The 26,910-nt window shown below is 43.6% G+C and overlaps 2 protein-coding genes and 1 pseudogene across 3 annotated transcripts in view; 1 reads left to right on the top strand and 2 right to left on the bottom strand.

Annotated features, from left to right (window-relative positions):
* Positions 1-4,561: 4,561 nt before the first annotated feature.
* Positions 4,562-6,309, bottom strand: LOC147425972 (uncharacterized; annotated as a pseudogene).
* A 5,667-nt stretch (positions 6,310-11,976) lies between these two features.
* On the bottom strand, positions 11,977-12,436 carry LOC147425971 (uncharacterized). The gene has a single exon (XM_086497961.1). It carries the CDS (start codon positions 12,427-12,429, stop codon positions 12,049-12,051), a length of 381 nt encoding a protein of 126 aa, XP_086354087.1. The 5' UTR covers positions 12,430-12,436; the 3' UTR covers positions 11,977-12,048.
* Positions 12,437-12,466: 30 nt separating this feature from the next.
* Positions 12,467-26,910, top strand: part of POK2 (phragmoplast orienting kinesin 2) — a 95,724-nt gene continuing 81,280 nt past the window's right edge. The window contains exons 1-6 of one of the 2 annotated variants that reach the window (XM_086497959.1): positions 12,467-13,652; positions 13,755-13,910; positions 14,011-14,094; positions 14,175-14,294; positions 15,653-15,766; positions 15,855-15,947. In XM_086497959.1, the coding sequence (XP_086354085.1) occupies positions 12,759-13,652; positions 13,755-13,910; positions 14,011-14,094; positions 14,175-14,294; positions 15,653-15,766; positions 15,855-15,947 (1,461 nt within the window). In that variant the 5' untranslated portion in view covers positions 12,467-12,758. The remainder of the gene's footprint in view (positions 13,653-13,754; positions 13,911-14,010; positions 14,095-14,174; positions 14,295-15,652; positions 15,767-15,854; positions 15,948-26,910) is intronic. The other variant, XM_086497960.1, reaches the window with a different exon arrangement.

The following is a 26,910-nucleotide window of genomic DNA, read 5'->3' as shown; positions in this document are numbered from 1 at the left end:
ATCATGGGATTCTATGCAAGAGTCATGTTCCTGCCCTCCCACTACATGCAGACTTTTGAGGAGGCGTTCATGACTGGATTTTTCAAAGTGGACTCCTCCATATTCAATCCCATGACAAAAGATTTGCTAGCACGCCATATAGCATATCAAAGTACTCTCAGCAATAACCCTTTCAGAGAGCTGGCAATAAAAGTGGAGATCGAGGCAAGAGCGCAAAAGTTCAGGCACATCATTGCAACATTAGAGAAAAGACAATAGACTACACTCAGAGACAGATTGCACGAGGACGTGCAATGAATAGGAAGAGGGAATGTTTGTTGGATACAGCAAACTGACACGTAACATGCGGATGTACACCAAACCCTGTAATACTCGTTAATTTTTTCGAATGAAGCTGTGTAATTCAACTAATGAAGATTTGTAATTGTAATATATTTTGGCATACCCTCTTAGCCTCTCTGAGTTTACACCCTTGTAAGTGGCCGAAATGCCGTGGGAAAGTTCCCTTAGCCTTTAAGTCAAAACCCTTAGTTTCAGACAAAAGGATATCATTAGCTGAGGAGAGTTTTGGAACGTGCACTGTGAGAAGCTTCTTGCTGCTACAAGTTGTAATCCACTTTTCTCCTGGACTGGTAATTAGAATTCATTTCCTAATAGCACATGTGTTCCTTGTCTCTTGCTCTACAATTTAAGTATAACCATTCTTAATTCTGTTGTGGTTCGCGACGCATTGCTTGTGAGCAAAATACATTGATTTGAAGGTTTAAATGGTTGTATTTTGATGTTTTGACCATGGATAAGTGTTTCTATGATTAAGGGGGACCTTTCCGTATAGTTCTATTTCAGTTTTCTACACATTTTTTGTGATGGACCGTGATTTATGTACCTCCCCAGATAGTTGCAGAACTTGGTAGGGTTGTGCCCCTAGGTGTTGTAATACCTCTCCTTAAGTTTCGTTGCACTCCGAATTCGTTTGGATGTCGAAAAAGTCGTGATGACCTAAAGCTGTGAGATTGGATGCATACTGATTTTCTGACTAGGAAGTGGTTGATTTGCTTTTGTCGTAGTATGAGTAGCTCTCTGAGTTCACTTTGGTGAGATTGACACTCTCATTAAGTCTCCGTGCCCCATCCCGAGTTGCTTCCTTGCATATTGACATTATGTTAGTACAAAAGAGCTATGATGCAGACGTCCGTCGCGACGACCCACTAACAAACTTTCTCAATGATTTTATCATTCTAAATTGGCCATTTAAAATGGGAAGATAAAGAGAACAAGAGCTAGAATATGAATATGTGATGTTAAGACTTATCTCAGTCCTAGGTAGAGGACTAAAAGGAGAGATAGTCTACAAAGAGCAATGAAATTCCAATGAAGACCCAACGGTAGCTTCATTAAGCCTCCAAAGGATAGTCCAAAAGTCTTAGAAGAAAAGGCACTAGGTTGAGCAAGTCGATAGGGAGCCTACTAGCTTAAGCCGGTAGGGGGGCTAGTAGCTTAAGTAGGTAGGATGCCTACTATCTTACCCAATTTTTTTACTATGAGTTTGGGAAAATACTTTAATCATCCTTGACTTAGTGACTAAATTAGCCTAGCTTTAGGAGAATATTATGGCAGGTAATAATGCTAAAGACTATTGCAAGGTCTAGGTATTTCAAGCTATTGATTCTTAGTATTAAGGCTTATATGATGTGCTAGAATTCCAAGTAGGCACCCCCACTTGTGGATTTCAAACCCTCTTTCGTAGGAGTATGACTTTTCATGTATATTAAGTCTCTAGACTCTTCTCTCTCTCAAACACGGCATCTAGGACTTACGTTAAGCATAGAGTTTTGGATAGTACACCTTGAGAGCCAACGAGAATTAAGCTTTCACATATTTAAAGGATCAAGCTCACCTTCTTACAAAGGAAATAAGGACGCTTGTCAATATGCTCATGCATTTGGCCAAAGAGAAGAAAGCTATCTATTGGCTAGTCTTTGGCAAGAACCAATAGCAACAAAGTATGCTATCCTAGGGAAATGTGATGGGAGGGGATCTCTCTTAGCATCCAAGGCATGCTCACTTTTGCACGAAGCAAGTCGTATGAGAAGTAGAGAGCCTACTTGACCATGTAATGCAAATCCAAGCAAGTGTCTTGCTCACAAGCATGCTCATCATCTTCTTTAACTACTGTACTATGCTATGCTATGCTTTATGAATAGATGTAAGTAGGAAGAGTACTTCTTTCTTGTAGAAACTTCCTCTCAATCTACCTCAATCCCCGCTAACTCTCACCACCTTTGAAGGTGTTTGAGGTCTTGGGATAGAGATCTCACCAAGCGTAATTAATGGTGCATCTTCATGATATCAATGTGGCTTTTGAAGAGCACAAAGATTGTATTGTAATCAAATCTCTCTCATGGGAGAATTTACAATACAAAGTCCTTTTGGAGGGGGGAACCGGCTCCAAGTAAATCCGGTCCTCAATTCTTGGCAATGTTACTCTCTCTTTTCAAGTGAATCCGGTCCTCAATTCTTGGCAATGCTACTCTCTCTTTTCAAGTGAATTTGCGTGCCAAGCTAACTAACTACGGAGTCCTACCAAACCCCAAGCGAAAACATCCGAGCAAACAAAAAACCGAGCAAGGTAATTTGTGAAATCAAGGTAGTTTGCATGAACCGTAACTAAGCTCCCATTATTCATGGTTTGTAAGGTGATATTCTTTTTCTTTCCAAACTTGACCATAACTTCAAAATGATAGGGATGATCCTCTTATAGTGCTACTCGATTACCTCCACCGTAGTAAGTAGGAAGTAGCATAAACCATTGGCTAGTGTTCACAAAAATTAGGGCTTAATATATTTGTAGCCGGCTAAAAATTGTGACTTTGTTGAATCTGTGAAAAATGTTGTTTACATAAGGAACACTTTAGAAGTTGTGACTTTGCCGAATTTGTAACAAACGTTGCTTACATAAGATACACTTCAAAATTTTGCATATAGATGTTGGTAATTCCTAAATTGCTACTCATTAGACGAAATTGCTAGATCTAGGACTCTATGTTAGTGTTGATTGCTAGAGAGAGAGAAACTAAAAGGGAAAATTAGTAAAGAACTTAGAAGAAAAAGAAGAGAATTTTTAACGCCGTGGGAAATGTGTGTGTGTGAGAGAGAGAGAGAGAGAGAGAGAGAGAGAGAGAGGAAGGGAGTGTCAAAATGTGATGGCAAGAGGAGAGGTTTTCTTGTAGAATAAAGGTCCTTGTTGTTGGCAAGCTCGTTAATCATTAACAACATAAGAAGAAAGATGGGGGTGAAATCAATGGTATACTCATTCGTAGTATTGTTGGCCCTGCTTGACCATGACGCCTCATCCGGGGTAAGGACCCATTTTGAGGGCTTTCTCTTTATACTCTCAACCCCTATTGTCCTCAAGCTTTTTCCCCTCGACTATTAGAGAGAGAGAGAGAGAGAGAGAGAGAGAGAGAGAGGAATTCCAACCTGACGAGCTTGCCGTCAGGTTGTAAAATATTAGGCCTTGCCGTTGACAAGGCCTAATATTTCACAACATAATGTCTATTTTTTTTTCTTGTTATGCTCGCTCTCCCTCCCTCCCTCTCTCCCTCTCTCTCTAGCAACACACATGGAGTGCGCTGCTAGAGAGAGAGAAGAGAGTGAGATTATAGCAAAAATGATGAGCCTGCCATCGAGTAGGCCAAATATTTTACGATGTAAAGTCTGTTTTTTTGCTATACTCTCTCTCTCTCTCTCTCTCTCTCTCTCTCTCTCTCTCTCTCTCTCTCTCTCTCTCTCTGTGCACAAAAAAACAACCTTTATTGTATTTTTAAAGGACAAATATTGAAAAGTTTCGGCTACTTTGGAGGGTCACCTAACCTTGCACCGAAAAAAAATTCCAACGCATATGGCTCAAAGTTTATACTCCCTTATTTATCTTTATCTACCCTTTTCTACTCTGCTAAAGTTGGAGGATTTTAATGGTAAAAACCCTATAATTTTTACTAAAAACCGAGAGATTTCCCATGCTCTCCTTTTTCACATCGGTTGCTAGAGAAGTCTTTCGTGAACACTGCTCTCTCTCTCTCTCTCTCTCTCTCTCTCTCGTCAATAGATAGATTTTTAAGGTCTCTTGGGATAGTTTCCTACGACGTTAAACAATCTTCTTCTCTCGTTTTGTGATATTGAAGTATCTCAATTCATACACATTTATGTCCTTCTTAGAAGCGATAACTTGGAGCCAATCCTTCACTTTGTGTCGTTTCAGCTTGTTAGAGATTCAAAGGGAAAATTACCAAAATACCCCTCTGATTTGTGGAAATTCCCAAAATACCCCTCAAATTTCAAAAACTCCCAAAATACCCCTATTATTTTGTCACAAATTTCCAAAATGCCCTTCAAATATTCCAAAATTCTCAAAATACTCCTAGTTGTGAAATTAAATTTCTCCAAAGATTAAAAAGATGCTAGATTGAGACTATGGGTTGATTATGTAGGCTTTGGAGATGAATTGCTTCATTATCTCTATACATAATTGCCTTTTTTTTGCAAGGTAATTTGTGACAAATTACCTGCTAAGCATGCAAAACCGGATCTCAACTGTCAAAAAGGAATAAAGATTAAAAAATCTTGAACAATCCCTCCAAAAATAGATACAAGGGTATTTTGGGAATTTTTTGCCCCTACAGCTCCTGTGGGCACGTCTCTCTCTCTCTCTCTCTCTCTCTCTCTCTCTCTCTCTCTCTCTCTCTCTCTCTCTCTCTCTCTCTCTCTCTCTCTCTCTCTCTCTCTCTCTCTCTCTCTCTCTAGGCTGCACGCATGCACCCAAAAGCACGTGCCGGTCGGTGAAGATTTCAGGCTATCCCACCACCAAATTGGACCTTAGCGTACCGTAGCAAAAACGTGGTTCTATCGCAGGTATCGGAAAGCAATGCCTCTCCCCTAGCCATTTGCAACGGTGTTCAAGTGGTGCCTTTCTATTTTTAGTGCTATTTGCATGTGCAAGCTACGGGCCTTTTATGTAACCTGTCTTGCCATATTGCTTGTACATAAACGGCCTCCTCGCCTAGTTGCAATGTCCTACAACATGACATGGCCAGGTTGATCTTGACTGCAATGGAGACCTACTTCGCCAAAGGCTGTGCCTCTCCACTCCCTTTCTCGGCACCGCGCATTTGAAGACTGTAGTAGGAGAGCTCAACGGTGCTGCATATTGTCCTTCACCTGCTGAAACTGATTTTGATACAGAAGTCTTCTGTTGTAGTTCTCAAATTTGTTAAGGTACACAAATAACGTCAGTCAATTTCTCTGTTCTGTAACATATATACACTGCAAAGTTGTGGTCTTAGGTTATTTTGTTCAATTACATCGATGCTCAACAAAGTCCTATAGGAACGCATAAAAAATGATACAAAAAACCCTAACAGCATGCCGATCACAATAGGCTTGTAGGGATTGTGGCTGCGCACATAACCTGAATAATCGTTGCTACCCAAATCTACTGCATCAATTTCCCAATGAGATTCTCTCTCTATGATAAGCTGCTCGTGCCTGATCTGATGCTGCAGCAACTACGCAAAGACGTCATTAATACAGCTGATGGAGATTCCGTCATACTTTGAACAGTCGGCAGTAGGAATTTGCACAGTCTCTCTCTCTCAAGGAGCGCGCGCCGGCGCGTGCTCCTTGAGAGAGAGAGAGAGAGAGAGAGAGAGAGAGAGAGAGAGAGAGAGAGAGAGAGAGAGAGAGAGAGAGAGAGAGAGAGAGAGAGAGAGAGAGAGAGAGAGAGAGAGAGAGAGAGAGAGAGAGAGAGAGAGAGAGAGAGAGAGAGAGAGAGAGAGAGAAGGTGGCCAAGAAAACCTGGATCCTTCCTACGACTTTGACGTTCAAGCCATGAGCATCGAAAAGCTCCCCTTCGTTTTCCCCGTCGTCTTCACCATCGGCCCCAAAGCCGCCCTCATCAAATACACCTGCCTCATCGCCCCCCATGAACAAAACTACAACCATGTCAATGACCTTTTCAAGTGCATCATCGAAGGCGAAACCCGCGTCCTCGCCGCCGCCATGACCATGGAGGACATTTTCATAGGCACCAAACAGTTCAAGCTCGCCGTCTTCGAGAAAGTGCAACTTGAGCTCAACTTTTGGCCTCCTCGTATACAACGCCAATGTCAAGCAGCTCGTCCATGTCCCCAGCCACGAGTACTTGTCCTTCCTCGCCCAAAAGACGCGGCCACTAGCGCCAAGATCGCCATCGCTGACGCCAAGTATAAGGGTGATGTCGGCACCAAGGAGCGACAAGGTCTCACACAACATCAGAATGCCGCAAAAGCTGACACCGAGACCAACGTATGTCACTCTAGCAGGTCCAAATTGCAAAACAGAAGGAGCTTCTTGTTCAAGCAGAGACCAAGATCTTTGAGAACACTAGGAAGGCTGAGATGACTCAAGCAGATGCAGAGCTAGCCAAGAAATTTGCGTTGTGGTCACAAGAAGTAGAGCTTGCCAAAATACAAATAAAAATTGTGGCCACCATACAAGAAGCCGAGCTGAGTATACGTGCATCTGTGGTTGTGCTGACCACTTTGATTCTTGTTGGTAATTAGGCTTGATTTTCCCATGTGTCTTGTTTGGGAGGAATATCAAAATACTAAAGTACCTTGGACATGCCATGTCATATTTGTGGAGGGTGGATTGGCACTTGCTGCTACCATTTGTAGCCTTTTGTGCAGTCAATCCTCATGCGGCCTTTTCTATTGGGAAAGGACAAGTTTTTACGTGGTGGATGTGTGGCATATACAGAGGACTATTTCGGCAAGCCTTGCAAAAGAAATTCTATCTACATAATTCTCCTTGTGATCTTTGCTTAGTCCACTGTTGTATGCATTATGCCAAGAGCATCAAGAGATGCAAGGTAGGCTTTTTGATGATATTGTTATGCCTATTACAATCATAAATCCACCTCCTTCGCAGGAAATGCATATTCCTGAAGGCCCAAAGACTCTTTCAGCTAATGGTAATGATCAACGTGTAAGTGTTGTACAAGTACAAGCTCCATGATCTATTCTTTGTCTTCACCAACTATTTTGTAAGAACAGCTATCAAGCACTAGTAGGTGGAATTGCAAATGATAAACCTCTATTGCCTTGGGAGGCTTGGCTATGTGGTTCCATTGTTTCTTGGGAGGCTTGGCTATGTGGTTCCATTGTTTCTTGAGAGGCTCCAAACACACGAACCTATACTAATGTGAAAAAGTGTTGGATTCTTTAGGGGAGAGAGAGAGAGAGAGAGAGAGAGAGAGAGAGAGAGAGAGAGAGAGAGAGAGAGAGAGAGAGAGAGAGAAGGATCAATCTATGGAGGCTTTACCCGCCTTGTGATGGTTGTGGTGATCGTAATGCTAGTCACCGATGGGTCTTGGACAGTGCTGGCTGCCAATGCTGCTTGCCCCGGCACTCAGGCACTCTACAACCAATGTAGCGAGTATGTTCTAGGCTCCAACCCCCCACCCCTACTGCTAATAATGGATGTTGCAACCTCCTCAAATCATCTAGCTCTTTGTGCCTTTGCATTTCTATCCCTGACAACTTCAAAAACGTCATCAACCAACATGGTATTCCAACATCAAATCCGTCTACAAGATTTCAGGTTCCTTCTGCATTCAAGTTAAGGTGTAATAGTTATCAAGGCCCACATGTTCGCCCTTAATACCAATATACCCATCTTGGCCAAGATAATATGTTGTTTATCTATTTCACTCAAAAATAGAATGATATGCTATGAAGCTTCCAACTTGTATGGCATGCATCATCACAAAAACATTTTCATTATGATGAGAATGCCGTTTTGTGAATGGTATACATACCCTCTTTACCACACAAAGAGAGAGAGAGAGAGAGAGAGAGAGAGAGAGAGAGATCATTAAGAAAAAGATGATGGAGGATTGTGTCAATGTCTCGAATGGAAAGTTCAAGGAGAGATGTTTGCAGTTTATGACACAATCATGACATAATTGAGACCAAGATGACATGATGTAATACAATGTACATAATTTTTTGAGAGAGAGAGAGAGAGAGAGAGAAAGAGAGAGAAGGGAGAAGTTTGAGCAATCCAAAAAACACACCTCCAATCAAAGTGTAGTATTACCAAAAAAGTTGTCATAAGGTTTCCTCTACGACAACGACATATAATATGTCTGGTGACACTTGTTAACAAAAAGTGGTATGAAATATGTTGCTTGGGTTTTTGTGCCTAATTGGTTGTCCCAAATTTGAACCAAGTGAACAACGTGCAAAGATATGTGCAAGAACTAACACTTCCACATGGTCTAAGCTCTCACGTGAATATGGCTATGATCGTACTGGAAAGAGCACATTGGCATTGAGCCTAAGAGGCCAATGTATTTCTCCTTCTAAATCATAAGAGATACTCTAAGATGAGAATTTCAATTTTGTAAGTTCTTTCTTACCTCATCTTCCTTCACCCTCATTATTCCTAAGTTTGATTATGACTTCCTATGTATTATTCTTTCTATTTTGCTCAATTTTTGGGACAGGTCGTGATAACTTGCTCGGGTTTTGGGGTTCCTCGTTCTGTTATTTGAAAAAAATTAAGATATGACCGGTTCATTTTGCTACTCTATGTTCAATATCTAAACTATTGCAATGTTGATATGCTCTTTTCTATTGTATATATTAGCTCGGTTTCCTGTTTGCTCGGAAGTATTTGCTCGGGGTTAGAGATTCCTCCTAACTACGTACTCTTGTTGTAGACTCCAACCAAGCATTTCTCTTCTCTTACAAATAATACTCTTAAAGAAATACTCTCTCTTTTCACCAAAATTCCGCTATGGTTGAAGGAATTATCAAATTCTATGTGTGTGTGTGTGTGTGTGTGTGTGTGTGTGTGTGTGTGTGAGAGAGAGAGAGAGAGAGAGAGAGAGAGAGAGAGAGAGAGAGAGATGAAATGAAATGGTATATTAACGTCTTTAAAAGGCCATAGTGACCTGTGAGCCCAGAAAGTTACAATGTGGTGGATCTGATACAAAGTTTGAGTAACAAAATAAAAATACTGTGGAATCCTAAGTTGCTACATGTGAATTAAGCAGCTAGCTGGGATTGTGCAGGATATGAGTGGAGGATGGAGTGAATGGTGTCTTAAAACAACACAATGTGGGTGTATCCTCAAAAAGAGCTAAATCATCGGAGATCCAACATCGATCGCTGGCGGATCTCATCAATCTCCTCCATTGTCAATAGTCTGATCGGGCGTCGTGTATGTCGGGTCAAAGTGATCCGAAAATCTTCTGATGCAGCCTCCATTGATGCTCTGTAATCCTCTGCAGTTGTGGGCATCTGGATCTCCCCAACTCGGTCGCTCGGTCGATCGGTGTGCCTCTAGTGCGAGGAGAGTGTGGGCTTTGCTATTGTAGTTGTCCAGTGTCTGCTCTGAAGAAGTTTGTGACCCGTCTCTGAGATTGGCTAGCCTCTCCTCTCATCATGCTCTCTCTCTCTCTCTCTGTGTGTGTGTGTGTGTGTGTTTGTGTGTGTGTGTGTGTGTGTGTGTGAGTGCGTGCAGCTCGAGCAAAAACAAACCCAGGCATCTCTGATCATCATACCCCATGAAGTTGGATAGTGGTCCAAAGCCCTCTATGAACAAACAATGAAAGCGGCCTCATATCTCATAGTAGAATGGGCAATGGCATGTGTAGTACTCCACTGTATCTCCCAGTCTCGATCTGCAGCACAGCAGGTGTGAAGATGTGTGTATCTGGCCAATAGCACATCGTATCCCATGGAGATCCCATGAGACAAGTGGGTGTTCGTGTATCTGGGCCTTGTCACAAAACCATCCTCAATAAGCTGGAGAAGATGCTCTCTATAGAAAGCCGTCTTGGTGCCCAGCTCCTAAGCTGGTTGTATCTAAGTCCTCCTAGTATCTAGCCAAGTCATCTCCTGGCGGATGAGCTTGGTGATCTCAAATTGTGTAAGAATTAGGGAGGGTGCATCTAATGAGTACTGGAAGGGGGGCAATTTGTCTATGTTGAACCCATGTGCTTGAAATGATATCATCTCCCCATACCAACATGCTGTATCTCCTTGCATGGCTAATTGTCAAGAGGATTCAAGTGCTAGGCGGGCATATCTATCTCTGGGAAGTTCCCGTAGGTGGTGAATGAAGGAGGCCGATCTAATGAGCGCCTCAACCACTAGTGGGGGACAACTAGCTTTGCTTGGACAATGTCACGTGGTACTAAAGCCTTGGCTCTAATGAGCCGCGAGATCATAAAGACCATAGGCTTCTCCATGTTCCCCCATCCATCAATGTGACCCAACCTCCCATGATGATCCAATGAAGGTCCCCATATCTCAGCTCCATAGAACAATGCGAAGCCACCAAAGTGTCAAAGAGCCAGAGCTTCATCCGAGGCTCCTGAAACTGAACCTGTGAACACATTCTCTCCAATCTACCCAATGTTGCATGGGCTCTGGTTAGTCCAGTCTCTGTTGCTCTCCTCAATGAAAATGCTGGTCCACTAAAGACCACCCCAAGGTAGGTGTAAGCATCTATATACTCCACTGTCTCCTGGTCTTCTTTATCATGGAGCGTGAGAGCTAGCCTTACCTTTTGTTCAACTCCAATTCGATTTTCCAAATAGTTGGCTTAATCATTCACATGATCAAGATTTCAAATAAATAAATCATCGGTGAAACTTGCTGATTTGTAGTCGATTTGTGGCATGTTTATGATTAAGTGCTGACCTCCTGATCCATTGTGGGGTGGTATTCAACACCATAATCTTGGTTTTACCAAGGTTGATAGACAAAACACTTTCATGGGCAAACCTTTGCAATGCATCCAAGGGATGTTGAATCCCCTCCGGAGAATCGGAGATCAACACAATATCATCAGCATATAACAATAGTGGAATCCATGTCCTTGCAAGCTGTGCACCTCTATCACCATCTCTCTCAATATAGTTAGAAACCTCATCCATATACATACCAAATAGAGTAGGAGAGAGCGGGCATCCCTGTTTCACCCCAATAGTGGAGTAAACCGGTGTAGATAGACCCTCTAGGGTGCATAAATGCCCCATTATTGACCTATATAATGCCATGATCCCCCAAATGAACTCTATGTACACTCCTATCTCATGTAGTGTGCACATCAATCTAGCTCTGGAACCGTGTCAAGTGCTTTGCGGAAGTCCACAAAGCTACAATAGATCCGTCTCCCATTTGATCTGCCCTCCTCAATAATGACTCCGAGTGTCAGGATATGGTCAAGAGTAGAAAAACCTCTCCTGAACCCTGCCTGCCCGGCTGCACGCATGCCCTACCTCTCTGCCCATTTACTCACCTGCTACTCAAGAAAGGATGCATACAACCGTGTCAACGTGTCTCCAATCATCATAGTGCGATAGTTCCCAAGCTCCATGGGGTCTCCTAACTTGAAGATAGGTACAATAGTAGATAGGCTTCAAGTATCACGATTGAACATAAATATTAGAAGCTATGCTAGTAGATCTCTGGCACAACTGTGTGTGTGTGTGTGTGTGTGTGTGTGTGTGTGTGTGAGAGAGAGAGAGAGAGAGAGAGAGAGAGAGAGAGAGAGAGAGAGAGAGAGAGAGAGAGAGAGAGAGAGAGCACAACTCTAAGATTTAATCGTTGAGCATAGTTCAAATATATGAAGAGGAGGAGGGAACATACAATGGAAGTAGGGGAACAAGGAGAAATTTGTGGGTTTAACTAAGGGGTTGAGGTTGCAACTTGATGAAAAAGTGTGGAGGCAGGGCTAGAGATAAAAAACACAAAAAGCTCATCTATCAAAGTTCTCAAATCAAAGGGCTTTCCATCCATTGACCACCACTTGCCAATCAGACATTCACATACATGTCAATTTGTTCTAACTCTCGTCTCACAAGTAAGCGTAGGAAGTGAGGGTTTGTTGAAACGTGTGAAGTGTAGCCTAGAAAAAGGTATGCAAAAAAGGTACCGAGGTAGTGCTGCGAAAGCACCAACAGTGTGCACCATTGATCTTCATGGAAACCACCTCTTATGAAGCGTAGGGTGTTTCAAATTTCATTTGGAATTCTGGATGCTCCAAAGTCCCTCCAAAATTCAAAACGAATTGAGGAAGGGCATGTTCCAAAGCTGCTCTTTCCGGACATAAAGCTTCTGTGAAGACAAGCGAAGAAGATCTGCTGGGTCCGCTTACTATCAGAGAACTGTAACTAGCAGCCTGCTTCTGCCTCCTCTCCTCGCACGCTTCTTTCTCTGTGCGTCGATCTTCTTCTGCTGTTTGCAGAAGCTCCTCACAGCTCGGAAAGCCTGCCCAAAAGAGTCCGAGAACTTTGGAATTTGCAAGAATGAAAGTCCTGTAAGGCTCTGGAAAAGGAGTATATGGTATAAGGCATGTGGATGAGCTCGCTTTCATTGCGAGCAGAAAATTCCTCTGATATTATGCTTCTATGTATGCCGCTGTGAAGTTGATGGGGACGGCTCTTGTTGAACGAATACTCACAAACTTGGATCGCACAAAACTGAAGGAGACGCTCAGCAGCAAGCAGAACGGGAAGCGTCTGTTGACTTCCCAGCTCCAATTTCTGAGAATCTGGATTGGGAGAAAAACCAGGGTTTTATTCAAACCTCTTGTATGTTAGCAGTTGAAGTCAAGATGAAGCAGCACTAGTTTCTGGTGTCAACAAAGAACATCTGTTTTGGTTCATCATTGGCTTGAGCCTAGCTAAAGAGCCTGGCAGTGTAATGACAACCAAAGGGATGTCTCCTATGAGAACTCTAGCTCAGAATTCTCCAAGTAAACAAGATAGTCGTAGCAATGAAAATGGTCATGATCAAGAGTCTGGTTCTGCCTTTACATTGATTCCAGGTCGAGCACCTCTTTGTCCCATTCCTTTACCTTCCCAGCTTACTGATGGGATTGGAAACAATGATTTGATTTTGAAGAGCAAAGTACAGGCAACCACTCCACGAGGCAAATCAAAGTTACTGCCACGGTCTGATAACCCAGGTGGTACTCCTGAAAGACAAACAGCTGCAGGTATCGCAAGAAACAGATTCGGATGGCACCATCCACGGTTTCAAGCTACTTCTGGTTTTGATAAAGATAGCTGCTCCTCAGGGCCTAGCTTGTTGTCACCACGTGGAAAGCGTGGACAGGAGAGCCCTCATCAGAAAGAAGGGATGGAGGTTTGGACACCAAACAAGCACTTACGGAGTTCTTCATGCTCAGAAGCCTCCCACATTAGTGATAATGTTGGCGTTCTTGATGCTCAATTGAATTCTAATAGTGTGCAGCCGTGTTCAGTCAGAGCAGGTAATTCAAATCAGTCCACTCCCCGCTCAACAAAAGCGTTACGATCAGGTACCAATGATCCAGGGTACTCTGGAAGTACTCAACTTGCAGGAACTCCTACTCGCAATGTTTCCCGCACGCTGAAGTACACCACTGGTAGCAATGGCTCTTCATCTTCTGGTGCAACAGTCATTCGTGCAGGATTGCCAGGCCTACGATTGGGTGCATACCTTTCCCAGCCAGTACGGTCTGCACAGCCTCATGGTTCCGATTATCAGTGTGCAGATGTTCCATATTTTGAGCTAGAGGAAAATCCTTCATTCTGGAATGATCACAATGTGCAGGTATAAATGACCTCAATCCTCTTTGATGCTCAGAAGTCTTCAAATCATGACCTTTGACACAGGTTGCAACATAGTTATCAAAGTCCGCGTCGTCCTTTTCAGGTACTTATTCGCTGCCGTCCACTAAACACCTCAGAAATAGCTTCTCAAGGTTATAGCAGGTGCCTGAGGCAAGAGACTGCACATACATTGACTTATATTGGGCAACCAGAGGCTAGGTTTACCTTCGATCATGTTGCATGTGATAAAATTTCACAGGTAAACTGCTAAGTAGATGATCCCAATTGTGTTGTCCATGTCATCTCACCACATGGAGGTTTATCATAACCATGTGTTATGAACAATTGAACTTGCCCAGGAAAAACTATTCACAATAGCAGGTATACCGATGGTTGACAACTGCATGTCTGGCTATAATAGCTGCATGTTTGCTTATGGGCAAGTAAGCAGTTACTGTGCATTTGGCTGCTACTGCAACATGGCCACTTCAGAAGCATTGACTGTAACATTTCTGATTTGCAGACGGGAAGCGGTAAAACTCACACAATGCTAGGAGACATTGGTGAGCTAGAGGAGCGGCCCAGCGACAATCGTGGAATTACTCCTAGGATTTTTGAGTATCTGTTCGGCCAGATTTCAGTGGTATGTGATTTCAGTAACTGATGTCACTTTCAATTTGATACATATGTTTAGCTCATTTAAACAGCAAAAGGACAACGTATTTACATGCGTGCGCGCACAGACACGTGTGTGTAGTACTAGATGTGACTGTGGCTTCTTTTTGTTGGTAAAGACTGTTTTCTGGCATTATGACTACTTTCATGCGCATCTGATTGGGCAATTCACCTTGCACTAAGAACTTTTGTAACTTGGTAAATGTTCTGAAACAGAGTGACAGTTTTAATGGGATATTAAGTCCTTCACAAGATGACTAAGATCTTGTGAGCAAAGGGGTTCTCACTGCACAACTTCACGATTCTTTTTTTTTTTTTTTTGCCAAAACCAGACATGTCTAGAGAATTGTGTCTAAGCTTCTTGTAGGCTTAACAATTGACATGCATGGCTAAATTTGACACATCTCGATTCTCAAATGCATGCAAAAGACCTGAATGAGGACTTGCTTGATGGAGCATAGTATATGAATAGATTTTTGGACTCCCAGAGCACTCGTGACTGATAATCTGGGTGCCTATGATTCTCATAACATGCGAATAAGTTCTCACATAAGATTGTGCTCCTTAGCTTCACTGACAGGAACTGCACTTTGTGAGTTCTAAAGTCCTTGACGCTCTCATTGGCTAGCCTCTGATATTGAATAGCAAGAAAGAATAGTCAAGATTGAACCCTTCAGAGTTTCTTTTGTCATGCCAAAGCTTGCCAGTATGCTTTTGAAATTGCTCCCTGCCTGGCTGCTGCTTCACGTGGAAAATGTTGTATGGTTGGACCTTGAAGGAACTGTGTCTTTGGTTCTTGGATTATAAGATGAAGATTCTGGTGGCTTACATTCTGTGAAGAGCATCAACATCCACACGTTGGAGTCTGAGGGATTACAGAATTGTGGCAAGAAATGCTTCCCCAGCACCATGTATTGGTGGCAGACAATGTGTCAAATTGTTACCATTGGGACAACCAGCTTTCTACCTAGGTCAATAATCTAGCTGTACTGTACAACCACTCTTGTCACCTATGTGAATGACTTTTCAGTAGGCTCTGCTGGTCGGAGATAAAACTTTCCTGATTAAGAAGTGCAAGGCTTTTATGTCTTTCTGCTGCATGTCTTTTTTAGAGATCAGTCATTTAAGAGTGTATCACCTATGACCCAACAGACTATTTTGATACAATTAGTTTTGAAACAGGAAAAGAGATTACAAAGTAGAAGTTGACTACAGAAAACAAATTTTCTGCTGTCTTTCTTCTTATCTTTCTTGGAGATCAGTCACTTGGGAGTGTGCCGACTTTAACCTTTTACGCATTATTTTTAATGATTATCTTCAAAACAGGAAGAGAGATTGCGGAAAGAGGAGCGGCTACTATTCACCTGCAAGTGCTCATTTCTGGAGATTTATAATGAGCAGATAACTGATTTATTAGAACCATCTTCCACCAACTTGCAAGTAAAATTTTCTGCTTTTTTTGCTTCTTGCAACTCAAGATAAGTCAAGCAGATCTGCAAAATACATTTTTCTCTAATTCCTTTTGCAGATGCGAGAGGATATCAAGAAAGGCGTATACGTCGAGAATCTAAGAGAGGTGGAGGTTAGGAGTGTGCAGGATGTGGTTTTTCTTCTTTCACAGGTGAGTATATTAAGATACAAAGATGAAAGTCCGATTTATGAGCAGTTCAAGCTATCATGTGTTTCTTTTGAAATTAGCACTTCTAATGTGCCTTGAATTGTTTGATATATTACGAGAGGTACCATTATTTGCGCTCATGATGCATTTTAAGGCAATGCTTGTCTCTAACATAGTGTCATGCAGTCCCTAAGCATGTCCATCGTTTTAAGCCACCGATGAAGTGAGATGTGCAACCCTGCACAACTCCAAAACTTCTAAATCATTCATTTGCATAACCCTCATGCTGACAAGGTAGCTTGCACTGAGATAGGCCTCTGACCTTGACCTTCTTGCTAGTGGCTTCTCACATTTCCTAACAATGCTATCAGAAAATCAATTTCCTTTCTAAACATTCACCTTCATTGCCTTTACTTAAGCTCTATTTATGCTTATCTTAGGGATCCATTCCAGGATGATTAGAGACAAACCCCAACATTCTAGGAAAACATAAATATTCAAGGGTTAGTTTGAGACTATGAAGATTTGTCTAGAGGAGAATCTCCTTGAAATCCCTTAAATTGGCATTTTTCATTGATTATTTGTGTGATAGGTTTTAGGGTTAGGGTTTTGCATCGAGGTCATAGACGCAACTTATCATTGTGTTTGTTTGGCCAATCACGGACTTTCTTTCTCTCTCTCTTTCTAGAAAGGTGGTCCATGCCAATCTCTTTGTTAGACCCATAATCCCTTCTATGTTGCGCACATATTCTCTCCTCTTTTATGTCTTGTACTTGCATATGTAATCATTTGCAGAATGAGAAACACTAGTTGATTCTTGGAATGACCCTCGGGTTTTGAACTAACTCGATTGAGTTTTGCAAATCCAGCCAATGGGCCTAAAAGAAGCTAAAACAGAAGAAAGAAAAGATTTACCAACTTATAAGGATTGACCCAGTGGCCTAAAGATAAAAGGGGTTAGGATTTAAAATCCTAACCCAATCAACTCATTTAACATTGGCGGAAGGGCCTAAAACCCTAAAAATAAAGTAGGACACTCCCCACACCCAATTGCGTAAAATATTAATGACGTGGCATGCTGTACGGACCTCCCGTGATTTACGAAAACAGGTGATGATGTGGCTGCATTGTACGGATAGCCCCATGGACGCATGCATTTGGACTTGAAGCTTTTAGATTGAGTGCTTTTCATGTAAGATGCTTTTGAGCAGGCCTAGGGCCTTTAAATATCTTATGTTGGTTCTCTCTCTCGCATTTTACCGCGTGGAGAAGCAGAGCAAAGTCCTAGAGTTGTACTTTGTTGAAGCACTAATAAAGAAATACCGAAAGGGACACCAACCTTTGGAGCCAATGCCATCTGGGAGTGGAACTCCGCTACTCCGTGTCCTTCGCGTGGATTCTCCTTCTCTCTCTCTCTCTCTCTCTCTCAGTTATTCAAGTTGTTTTGAAGTTACGGAGTTTTGCAGATTATAGTTATCTTTGTGTTTGCGTTCGATCCCTTGTCGGAAATGATTACAGTGGTATTAGAGCTTAGCTTGCTTCATTGTTCTATGTAAAATCAAAGCACGATCCTAACAACATAGACAAAGAACAGGAAGATCACATTGTAGTGAAATCCACCCAGTCCCTCCACTTAGAAGCAACCAGAGAGATGCTCAATACGTGGTTTGGCAATTGGTGTATTTGGGCGAGCTAGTATTTACCGACATTGCCACTCCTTCCCAGAAAAGAAACCAAAGTTCTTGATTTTCCGCTCAGGATACCTTCGCAAAGTAGCACATTCTTTGACACTTACTATCCGACGGTTGACTCCTAAAGAGATGACACAATACTGATCAGAAGGAAAGTGTTACGAGTTTGGCATTCACGGCCATATTTCTTGGGATTGTCCGACAAACCAGAATACTAAACGACCACTTCCATCTGAAAAAACAGAAACAAGAAGCCTCCACCTTCGGTTGGGATCAAGATGCCCTTATCCTCTTTGATCAAGATCCATGCAAAATTTTATCTCCGGACAGTTAGCTGCAAGATTGGGCATTGATGAATATGCCAAAGGAATTTAGATCGAAGCACAAATGGCTAATGGGACTTAAGCATCATCGACACCATTGATTGGTATTGGGCATGCCTTGGTTCTACTAGTATTATGCCCGACTCGATGTAAGAGAAAGAACGATTCAATTGAAGCACAAAAAGGAGTTATTGTTGGACTTCAATATACCAGCTGATTGGGGAGCGACAACGGATTATGAATGAACAATCCTTGGATTAAAAGACAAGAACCATGAATTTTACTTTTTTTAATGAAATTCGTATGAATTTATGATGAATAATGATCTTGGATCATGGTTACCGGGGAACGCCTATATGGGGCCTTGGAACGCCGGAACGGCGTTCCGGCCGGTCAAAAATTCAGGGAACGCGTCGGAACGGACTGCCGTTCCGACATGCAGGCCATCACTGGAACGGACCGGCTGGAGCGGGGCAGAACGGCCCGGAACGGGGCGGAACGGCAGCAACGGACAGAAACGGGCAGTTTTTCAACTTTTAAAAATCTAGCTGTTTGGGAGATTTGGGCAGCCAACGGCCATTTAAATTTTACAGCCCTATATAAATCCCCCCTTCCCCCATTCTTCACCAAAGCATCAAGGAAGTTTGAAGGGGGCCATCTCTCCCTTGCTCTCAACTCTCGAGTCTCGACTCTCAAGCCATAGGGGCCTAGCCTCTAGCTCTCAAGCCATAACCTCTCTCTCTCTTGGGCTAACCCTCAAGGCTCAAGGGTCAAACTCTCTCTCGGTCTCAACTTCCAAGAGGTGAAGCCTCTCTCTCGAGTCTCAAGCTCTCTATCTCAACTTCACATTGCTCAAGCCTCAAGCAAGAACGGAATCAAGCCTCTCTCTCTCTCTCAAGCCCTCTCTCAAGCTATCTCTCTCTCTCAAATCCTCAAAGATCAAGCTCTCTCTCTTTCACGGATAATCCATGGCCTCTTCTTCTCGTTCAACCCCCTCCGTTCATGCGGGCAACACTCAAAAGGCGAAGGAATGGTCGTGGTGGGATGAAGTGACCTCGGAGGGCACCTTGTCAGCGGCGGGAGGTTCTCGTGCATGGGGATGCAAGCTATGCTCTTACACACGGAAAGGGGGGCATGACAAAGTGAGGGCACACTTTCTTCGAGTGCCGGGACATGAGGTGAAATTTTGTGCCAACGTAACCATCGAGAAGAGGAAGGAGCTCGAGGAAAAGGATCGGCAATTTAACCATAAAGCCAAGCCGGCACGCAAAGGTATTGATCCAAAGACCCTCATTTTCCCTTCTTCCTCTCTACCCGGTGTAGGTGTTGGTGCATCTTCACAAGGTCCAATTCGTCGCCAAAAGACCCTTGCCACCTCTTGGGACCCAAAGAAGAAGCAAGAGGTGGATGCGGCCGTGGCCCGATTCTTCTATCACGACCATATCCCATTTGTCGCAGCGAGGTATGTTCATTGTTTTATGATTTATCAATCTTCTCTCTCATTTCTTTCGTTATCGTTGGTTCCACTTTTTTGATACTAACCTCTTCTATGTTTGATCGAAATAGGTCGGAGTATTGGAAAGTCATGGTGCAACGGATTGGAGAGTATGGCACCGGCTATGTGCCGCCATCTTCAGAGGCTCTCCGAACCACCTTGCTCGATCGAGAGAAGGCTATTGTGGAGCAAGCAACCCTCAACATTCAGCGTCTTTGGGCAAAACATGGCGTTTCCCTCATTGCCGACGGGTGGAGCGATACAAGGAAGAGATCTATCCATGGTCTCGTCGCATACTCCAGTGGAGAGATGTACTTTGTGCACTCTCATGATGCCACTGAGAGTGGCAAGTCCGCCGATGTCCTCTCTGCAGAGTGGACAGCGGCCATAGAAACCATCGGTGAGCAACACGTGGTGGCCTTTGTCACAGATGGGGAGGCATCAAACAGGGCAGCAGCAGCTATCATAGAGGGCCACTATCCGCATGTGACAGTATGCTTTTGCATGGCACACTGCTTGAACAACCTTCTAAAAGACATCGGCAAGCTAGACTGGATTGCTCCAGTCATTGCTGATGCAGTGAAGATGGTTACTTTCATCAACAATCACAACTTGGTTCGGAGTGAGTACCTCAAGAGGTCGGGCGGCAAAGTGCTTCTAAAGTATTCAGATACCCGCTTCGCATTCAACTTTCTTCTTGTACGCAGGCTGTCTGAATGTCAAAATGCGGTCTGACAAGTCTTCATCAGTGATGAGTTCACCACTTCCCCCTATGCAAAGACAGTTGCAGGGATTTTGTGCAAGGATAAGGCAGAGGATCTTGAGTTCTGGAAGGAGCTCAAGAGTCTAGATGCACAGGTAAAACCGGTGGTTCATTTGCTTCGAGTTCTGGATGGCATGGATCCTTGCATTGGCAAGATTTATGAGGCAATGGACCGCATGATTGAGCAGCTTGCACAGCTTGAGCCGAACGCAGAGCGATATGAGGAGATCCATGCGCTTTGCAGCTCGAGGTGGAATTCATATGCCTCTCCTTTACATGGGGCAGCGTACATGGTGGATCCAGAGTTCCAAGGTGCAGGGCAAGAGACAGATAGGGAAGTCATGAACCAATTTACAGAGATCTTAAACAAGATGGTTCTAGACAGAGATGGGCGACGCATTGTCAGAGATCAGTTGAGACAATACAGAGAGATACGGGGGTCATTTGGCAGTCCAGATGCTCAGATTGATCGCAGGAAAATAGGTTCAGTGCTTTGGTGGGAGGATTATGGCTCTGATGGCCTTGAGCTTCAGAGATTGGCGATCCGTATTCTCAGCCAGTCAGTTAGTACCTCATGCTTGGAGCAATTGTGGAGTACCTTTAGCCACATTGCTTCCAAGAAGAGGAATCGGCTTGGAGTGGAGAAGGCTAATGATCTTGTCTTCGTCAGCGCAAATTTGAAAATGCTTTGCAAGAGTACAGACAAACAGACAGATCCTTTTACACAGTGGGAGATGGAGCAAGAGGCTTCTCAGGCGGATGGAGATGCACATCCACCAACACCAGGTACTTCATCTGTGGCTGAGATCGAGCCGGACCTAGACCTTGATGATGAGGAATGGGAGGATGTGCATGATTTACAGCCGGCTACTACGGATTGGGAGGCCTCTCAGGCTAGTGGCTCTTGAGTCTTGAGTCTTTGCCATTTATCCTTACCTTTTTGTATGGCTGCTTGAGCCTTGCCCTCTTTGCCATTTGTAGCTACTAGCATCTTTATGCTATTTGTCACCTTCAGTCTTTTGGTATTGTGGTCACTGAAGTCTGGTTTGAACTTTGCCTCCCTTTGGTTTTTTTGTAGCACCTTGGCCGCTGGCGGCCTTTGAGGCTTGTTACTATGTTAGCCATAATTAATTCCAAAGTGTTATCTCTGACTACTACTCTTGCAATTATTTGAGAGCATTGTGTATGTACTATGGAAATTGTGTTTGCTCATTGTTGTTCATCTGGCTATGTACTCTGGGCGCCTCACATCCCAATCAAGTCATAATAAGGTTAAATGGTCTTCGAATCGTGTTTTTTGTGGGTATTAGAGTCAAAGGACTCTAATACTACTTGTATTCAAACACATAACGCTAAAAAAAATAATATTTGGGTGTTTTTTTAGCCTGCCGTTCCGCGCCGTTCCCGTTCCGGGCCCATTCCCGTTCCCCCGTTCCGTAGGGAGGCCCGTCGCCGTTCCCGTTCCGCGTTCCGGGTAACTCTGTCTTGGATGTGCGCTCCGCATCCAAGTATGACTCCATGTCCTATTATAGGCATTGGCTATGATACTAGCCATATGATAGATTTTCAATTGTGCTTGAGGTGTCTGAAGCTAGCTTATCTTTTTTATGCACACGACCATCATTGCACAAGAATGTATAATTGAATGATCACTTGTGGGATTTCAATTGTGTAATTGTTAAAAGTGTGAACATTCTTTTATTATTTTCTATCTTGCAATCGAGAAGGATTGCTTTGATTTTAGAAGGCAGTATGTGACGGGGTTTAGGGCTAGGGTTTCTGTGTCACGGTCATAGACGCAACTAATCATTGCGCTTGTTTGGTCAGTTACAGACTCACTCTCTCTCTCTCTCTCTCTCTCTCTCTTCCCCCCCCCCCCCCCCGCGTAGAAGGGTGATCCATGTCAATCTCTTTGTCAGAGCTAGAATCGTCTAGATTTTATCTCCTCTTTTATGTCTTGTACTTGCATATGTAATCATCTATGTAATGAGAAATATTGACTGATTTTCGAAACGACCCTCGGGTTTTGCACTAACTTGATTGAGTTTTGCAAATCCCGATTGATAAGCATAAAACCAAGTAGAAAGAGAAGAATGAGAAGATTTACCAACTTATGAAGATTGGACACAACTGGCAAATCCTGGCCTTTGTTAGTGTTCTCTTGAATCTGCCAGTCTCATCACTAGGTGATGCGATGATGTGCGCATCTGATCATTAGCACATTGTATCCCATGGGATAAATGAGTGTCCATATGTGCAGGTCTGATCACATATTTATCCCCTGTTAGTTGGAGAAGATGCTCTCTATAGAAATCCATCTTCGTGTCAAGCTCTCGTGTCGTCTTTGTCCAAGTCCTTGTGTCTAGGTGAATCAAATCTTGTCTGATGAGGTGGGTAATCTTGGTCTGTGTGAGGGTCAACGAGGGTGCATCCAACGAGTATTGGAAGGGGGGTAGTCTGTCCACTCTAAATCCATGATGTCATCTTTGCATACCAACAAGATGTGTCTCTCTGTGAGGCAAGCTATCGAGAAGACTCCAAAGCTCTGTAAGCATATCTGTCTTTGGGGAGATCCTAGATACTGTGGATAAAAGGGACGGATTTGGTGAGTGCCTCTATGACCACAACAAGCTCTGCACGAATAATCTCGTGCGGTACAAAGGCCTTGGTCCTAATCATCCGGGAAATCATAGAGACCAAAGGTCTCTCCATACATCTCCATCAATCAGTACTGTTAGCTCGGCTATGATAATCTACTAATGGTCCCTATATTTGCACCCCACGAGGACGTATGAATCCTCTAGCCACCAACTCCGTGAGTTGCCGCTCTAACTCTTCTTTTTGTGTCTTGTTCAAACGGTAGGGATTGGCTGTGCCCCCGTCATAAGCTCAATGCGATGGTCCTCCGACCGCTCAGGTGCGAGACGGGGTGGAAGATCATATGGCAAAAAGAGATGTTTAAACTTTGTAAACAAAGCTGAATACCTATCTGGAGCTTGAATGCTTTGGGTAATTGGAGCAGCATAGATGAATGCCGCTTGAGCTCCTCGTCGTAATTCACGCTTTACCTGCACATGAGAGATGAGAGGCAAAGAATGCAGACCCTCCTCAGCACGAATGATCATAGGAGAGTCGCTCTTGGCATTCAATGTGAGAGCATTGGCCTCCCAATCAATAAGAGGGTTATGCTCATGAAACCATCTAATGCCCAAAATCATAACACATCCTGAGAGAGGAGACACAAGAAATTTCCTACGGAAAGCAGCTTGTTGAACTGTAAACAACACATCAAGGCACTCTTGCGTGATGAGAGAGTCCATCCAGAAGCGAAGCCAGCCACCTCGAGAGGAGATGTCTGACTAACCTCTAGGCGGGCTCTCTCTACAAGAGAGGCACCTATCACATCATGCATACTGCTTAGATCAAACAATATGACAAAACGCTGACCCTTTACATAACCATAACACTTCAGCCGTACATGATACTACTCAATGTCAAAAACTAAGCAAAAAGTGACTGAATCATAAATGAAGACTCGAGAGCCATAGCATGTCTAGACTCCAAAGCCATAAATCATTGCAATACAAAAGGATGGGGTTCATAAACATAAAAATAAGCAATCCATTGAGCCAAACCCAACATAGTCATCTAATGGAACTATTGATGCTCAAGAATCAGAGTCCTAGAACATTAGACATTGTATTCAACTTTTTTCTCGAGAATTTTTTTATTCACTCAAGAAACTTCATTTTTTCGAGTCTGAAACTTCTAAGAAACTCCGTTCTGTTTCTTGGGGCAAGAAACGGCGTTTCATGTCACTATGCAGGTAAGTGTATACGTATATATACTCAACCATTTGCTGATCTTATCTGAAGGTTGGTGCAGATCGCTTGACCCACTGTGCTGAGGTGTTGAACACCATAACTTAGTCTTGCCAAGGTTCACCGACAAGGCGCTATCACTAGCAGAAGTGTGCAATACTTCTAAGTGTCTTTGCATCCCCTTTGGCGAATTTGAGATCACACCATATCATCTCAATAGAGTTTTAATAAAATCCATGTCCTTGTTAGTTGTGCTCCTCTGTCGCCTCCCCTCTCAATGCAATCTTAAACCTCATCTACATACAAACCAAACAATGTAGGGGAGAATGGGCATCCCTGTTTTACTCCAACAGTGGAGTGAATATGCTTAGATAACCCCTTGGAAGTACAAACGTGCCCCACGAATGTCTTGTATAAAGCCATGACTCCCAAGATCATCTCTGTGGATGCTCCCATCGCCTAAGAGAGAAACGAAATGAAATGTTATATTAATGTCTTCGAAAGGCCAAAATGACCTATGAGACCAAAAAGCTACAATTGGTGAATCTGATATCATGTATGAGTACGGAAATTACAAAGAACTAACACTAAGGAAAAAGGAAATGAATCTGAAGCTGTTTCGGAATTGAGAATGAGATATAGGGGGGGGGGGGGGTGGGTTCAAATAAAATCTCTCATCGGTCGTTGTCGAATCTCATCAACCTCCTCCATGGTCAATATTCTGGTTGGGCGTCTTGCATGTCGAGCTAGAGTGACCTGTTATCTTCTGTTGTAGCCTTCGTCAATGGTGGGAGACCCACCAACGTCGCGGGCGTTTGGATCTGCCTAGCTCAATGGCTTAGTCAAGCAACGCACCTCTAGTGTGGGTGGGCTCTGAGATCTGCTGTGATGATTGCTCCTCTGGCTCTCCCCTAGCTGGTGTAAAGAAATCTGCGATTCGTCTCAGAGGCTGTCTTTTCCGTGAAGTCCTCAGCAAGCTCTCTCTAACTCTGCGCAGCTCTAGCAGGAACAATCTAAGACATCTTTGATCCTCGTGTCTCATGACTCTAGAAAATGGTCTGAAACCTTCTCTGAATAGGCAGTGGAAGCAGCCGCGTATCTCATAGTACATAGGGCAATGACATGTGTAGTCCAACTTTGTCTCTGGCTCTAAGTTACATAGGTGACATATCTTGGCTCCTGCGGGCACCCCTTGAAATCGGCCAATCTCAATCTGGAGCTGATGTGAGGATGTATATATCTGCCCAATAGCGCATCGTAACCCATGAGATAAGTGTGTGTCCATGTATGTAGGCCTAGTCGCAAAACGGTCCTCTGTGAGTTGGAGAAGATGCTCTCTGTAGAAGGCCATATTCGTGCACAACTTTTGTGTCGGCTGTATCCATGTGCTCTTGGTATCTAGCTGAATCAGATCCTTGTGTATGAGTTTGGTGATCTCTGTCTGTGTGAGAGACAGGGAGGGTGTATCCAGGGAGTATTGAAACGGAGGCAATCTATCCATGTTGAAACCATGTGTCTGAAACCATGCTGTCATCTGTCCATACCAACATGCTGTATCGCCTTGTAGCGGTAGTGGTCGAGATGACTGCAGGGCAAGCCGAGCGTATTTGTCCCTGGGGATATCCCATAAACCGTGTATAAAGGATACTGATCTTGTCAATGCCTCCACCACGAGGGGGGGCGGCTAGCTCGGCTCAAATAATCTCATGCGGCACTGAGGCCTTAGCTTGAACCATCCGAGCGATCATAGAGACGAGAGGCCTCTCCAATATCTCCATCCATCTGTGTTACGAGATCTCCCATGATGGTCTATTGAGGGTCCCATACTTGAATCCCATAGAGCATAGCTGAAGTCATTAGAGTGTCAAAAAGTCAGAGCTTTGATTGCGGTTCTTGAAACTGAACCTGCGAACATATCCTCTCCAGTCCTCCCAAGGCTGCATACGCTCTCGTCAGGTTAGTCTTTGATGCTCTCCTCAATGAAAACACCAGTCCACCAAAGACTACCCCAAGATAAGTATATGCATTTGTGTACTCCACAGTCTCCTAGCCATAAGTAAATGTGGGTGCTGACCTCCTGACCCACTGTGGTGTGGTGTTCAACACCATAACCTCAGGTTGACAGACAATCCATTGTCACGAGCAAATGTATGCAAAGCATCTAAGTTACGTTGCATCCCCTCTGGAGAGTCAAAAATCAACATAATATCCTACAACATTTAGTAACAACGGAATCCATGTTCCTGCTAGTCGAGCCCCTTTGTCTCCCTGACGCTCTACGTAGTTTGAAAACTCATCCACATATATCCCAAAAAGAGTCGGAGATAGGGGGTGTAAGGTGCAGCAGAATGAATGTTGTATTTTCTCAAGATTAGTGATCTATATTTGCTCAAGGTTCCTTTTAGTTCTTAGGGAAGGAGAGAGCCTTCCGTCTTATGGAGAGTGCTATGATCACGAACAAAGTGAGTGGATATTGTGCGTGCATGTGTATGAGACTGAGAGAAGGAGAGAAAAGAGATACGACACCCGAGAGGTTGTAAAACCCTCCTCCGAAGGCCCCACTCTCGTCGGCGAGAGTGGTCTACTTTTGATTGCACAAAGGTGTACAATGATGATGCATGGATTGATGCAAACGGGGACTATGCTGATGACGACGATGATGACTTTAGGGCTGAATCTGATGCTCTTCTATCTGCTGTCCACAGAGGGGTAATGGTTGAGAATCTGGACCACTTTGGGGGGCTGAAAATGACTGGTTTACTGCTGTTTTTATGGCTGAAAATCCCTGATTTGTCGAGGCTTGTAGGGATGATAAAAACGCTGAGGATAAGCAGGACAAGGCTACGTTTTTGGGGCTGATGTCGAAGGCTGAA

The sequence above is a fragment of the Adiantum capillus-veneris genome, chromosome 24, assembly GCF_014529385.1.
Source record: "Adiantum capillus-veneris isolate H3 chromosome 24, ASM1452938v2, whole genome shotgun sequence".
Taxonomy (NCBI): domain Eukaryota; kingdom Viridiplantae; phylum Streptophyta; class Polypodiopsida; order Polypodiales; family Pteridaceae; genus Adiantum; species Adiantum capillus-veneris.
The sequence above is the reverse complement of the archived record's forward strand: the minus strand, read 5'-3'. Positions and strand labels throughout refer to the sequence as shown.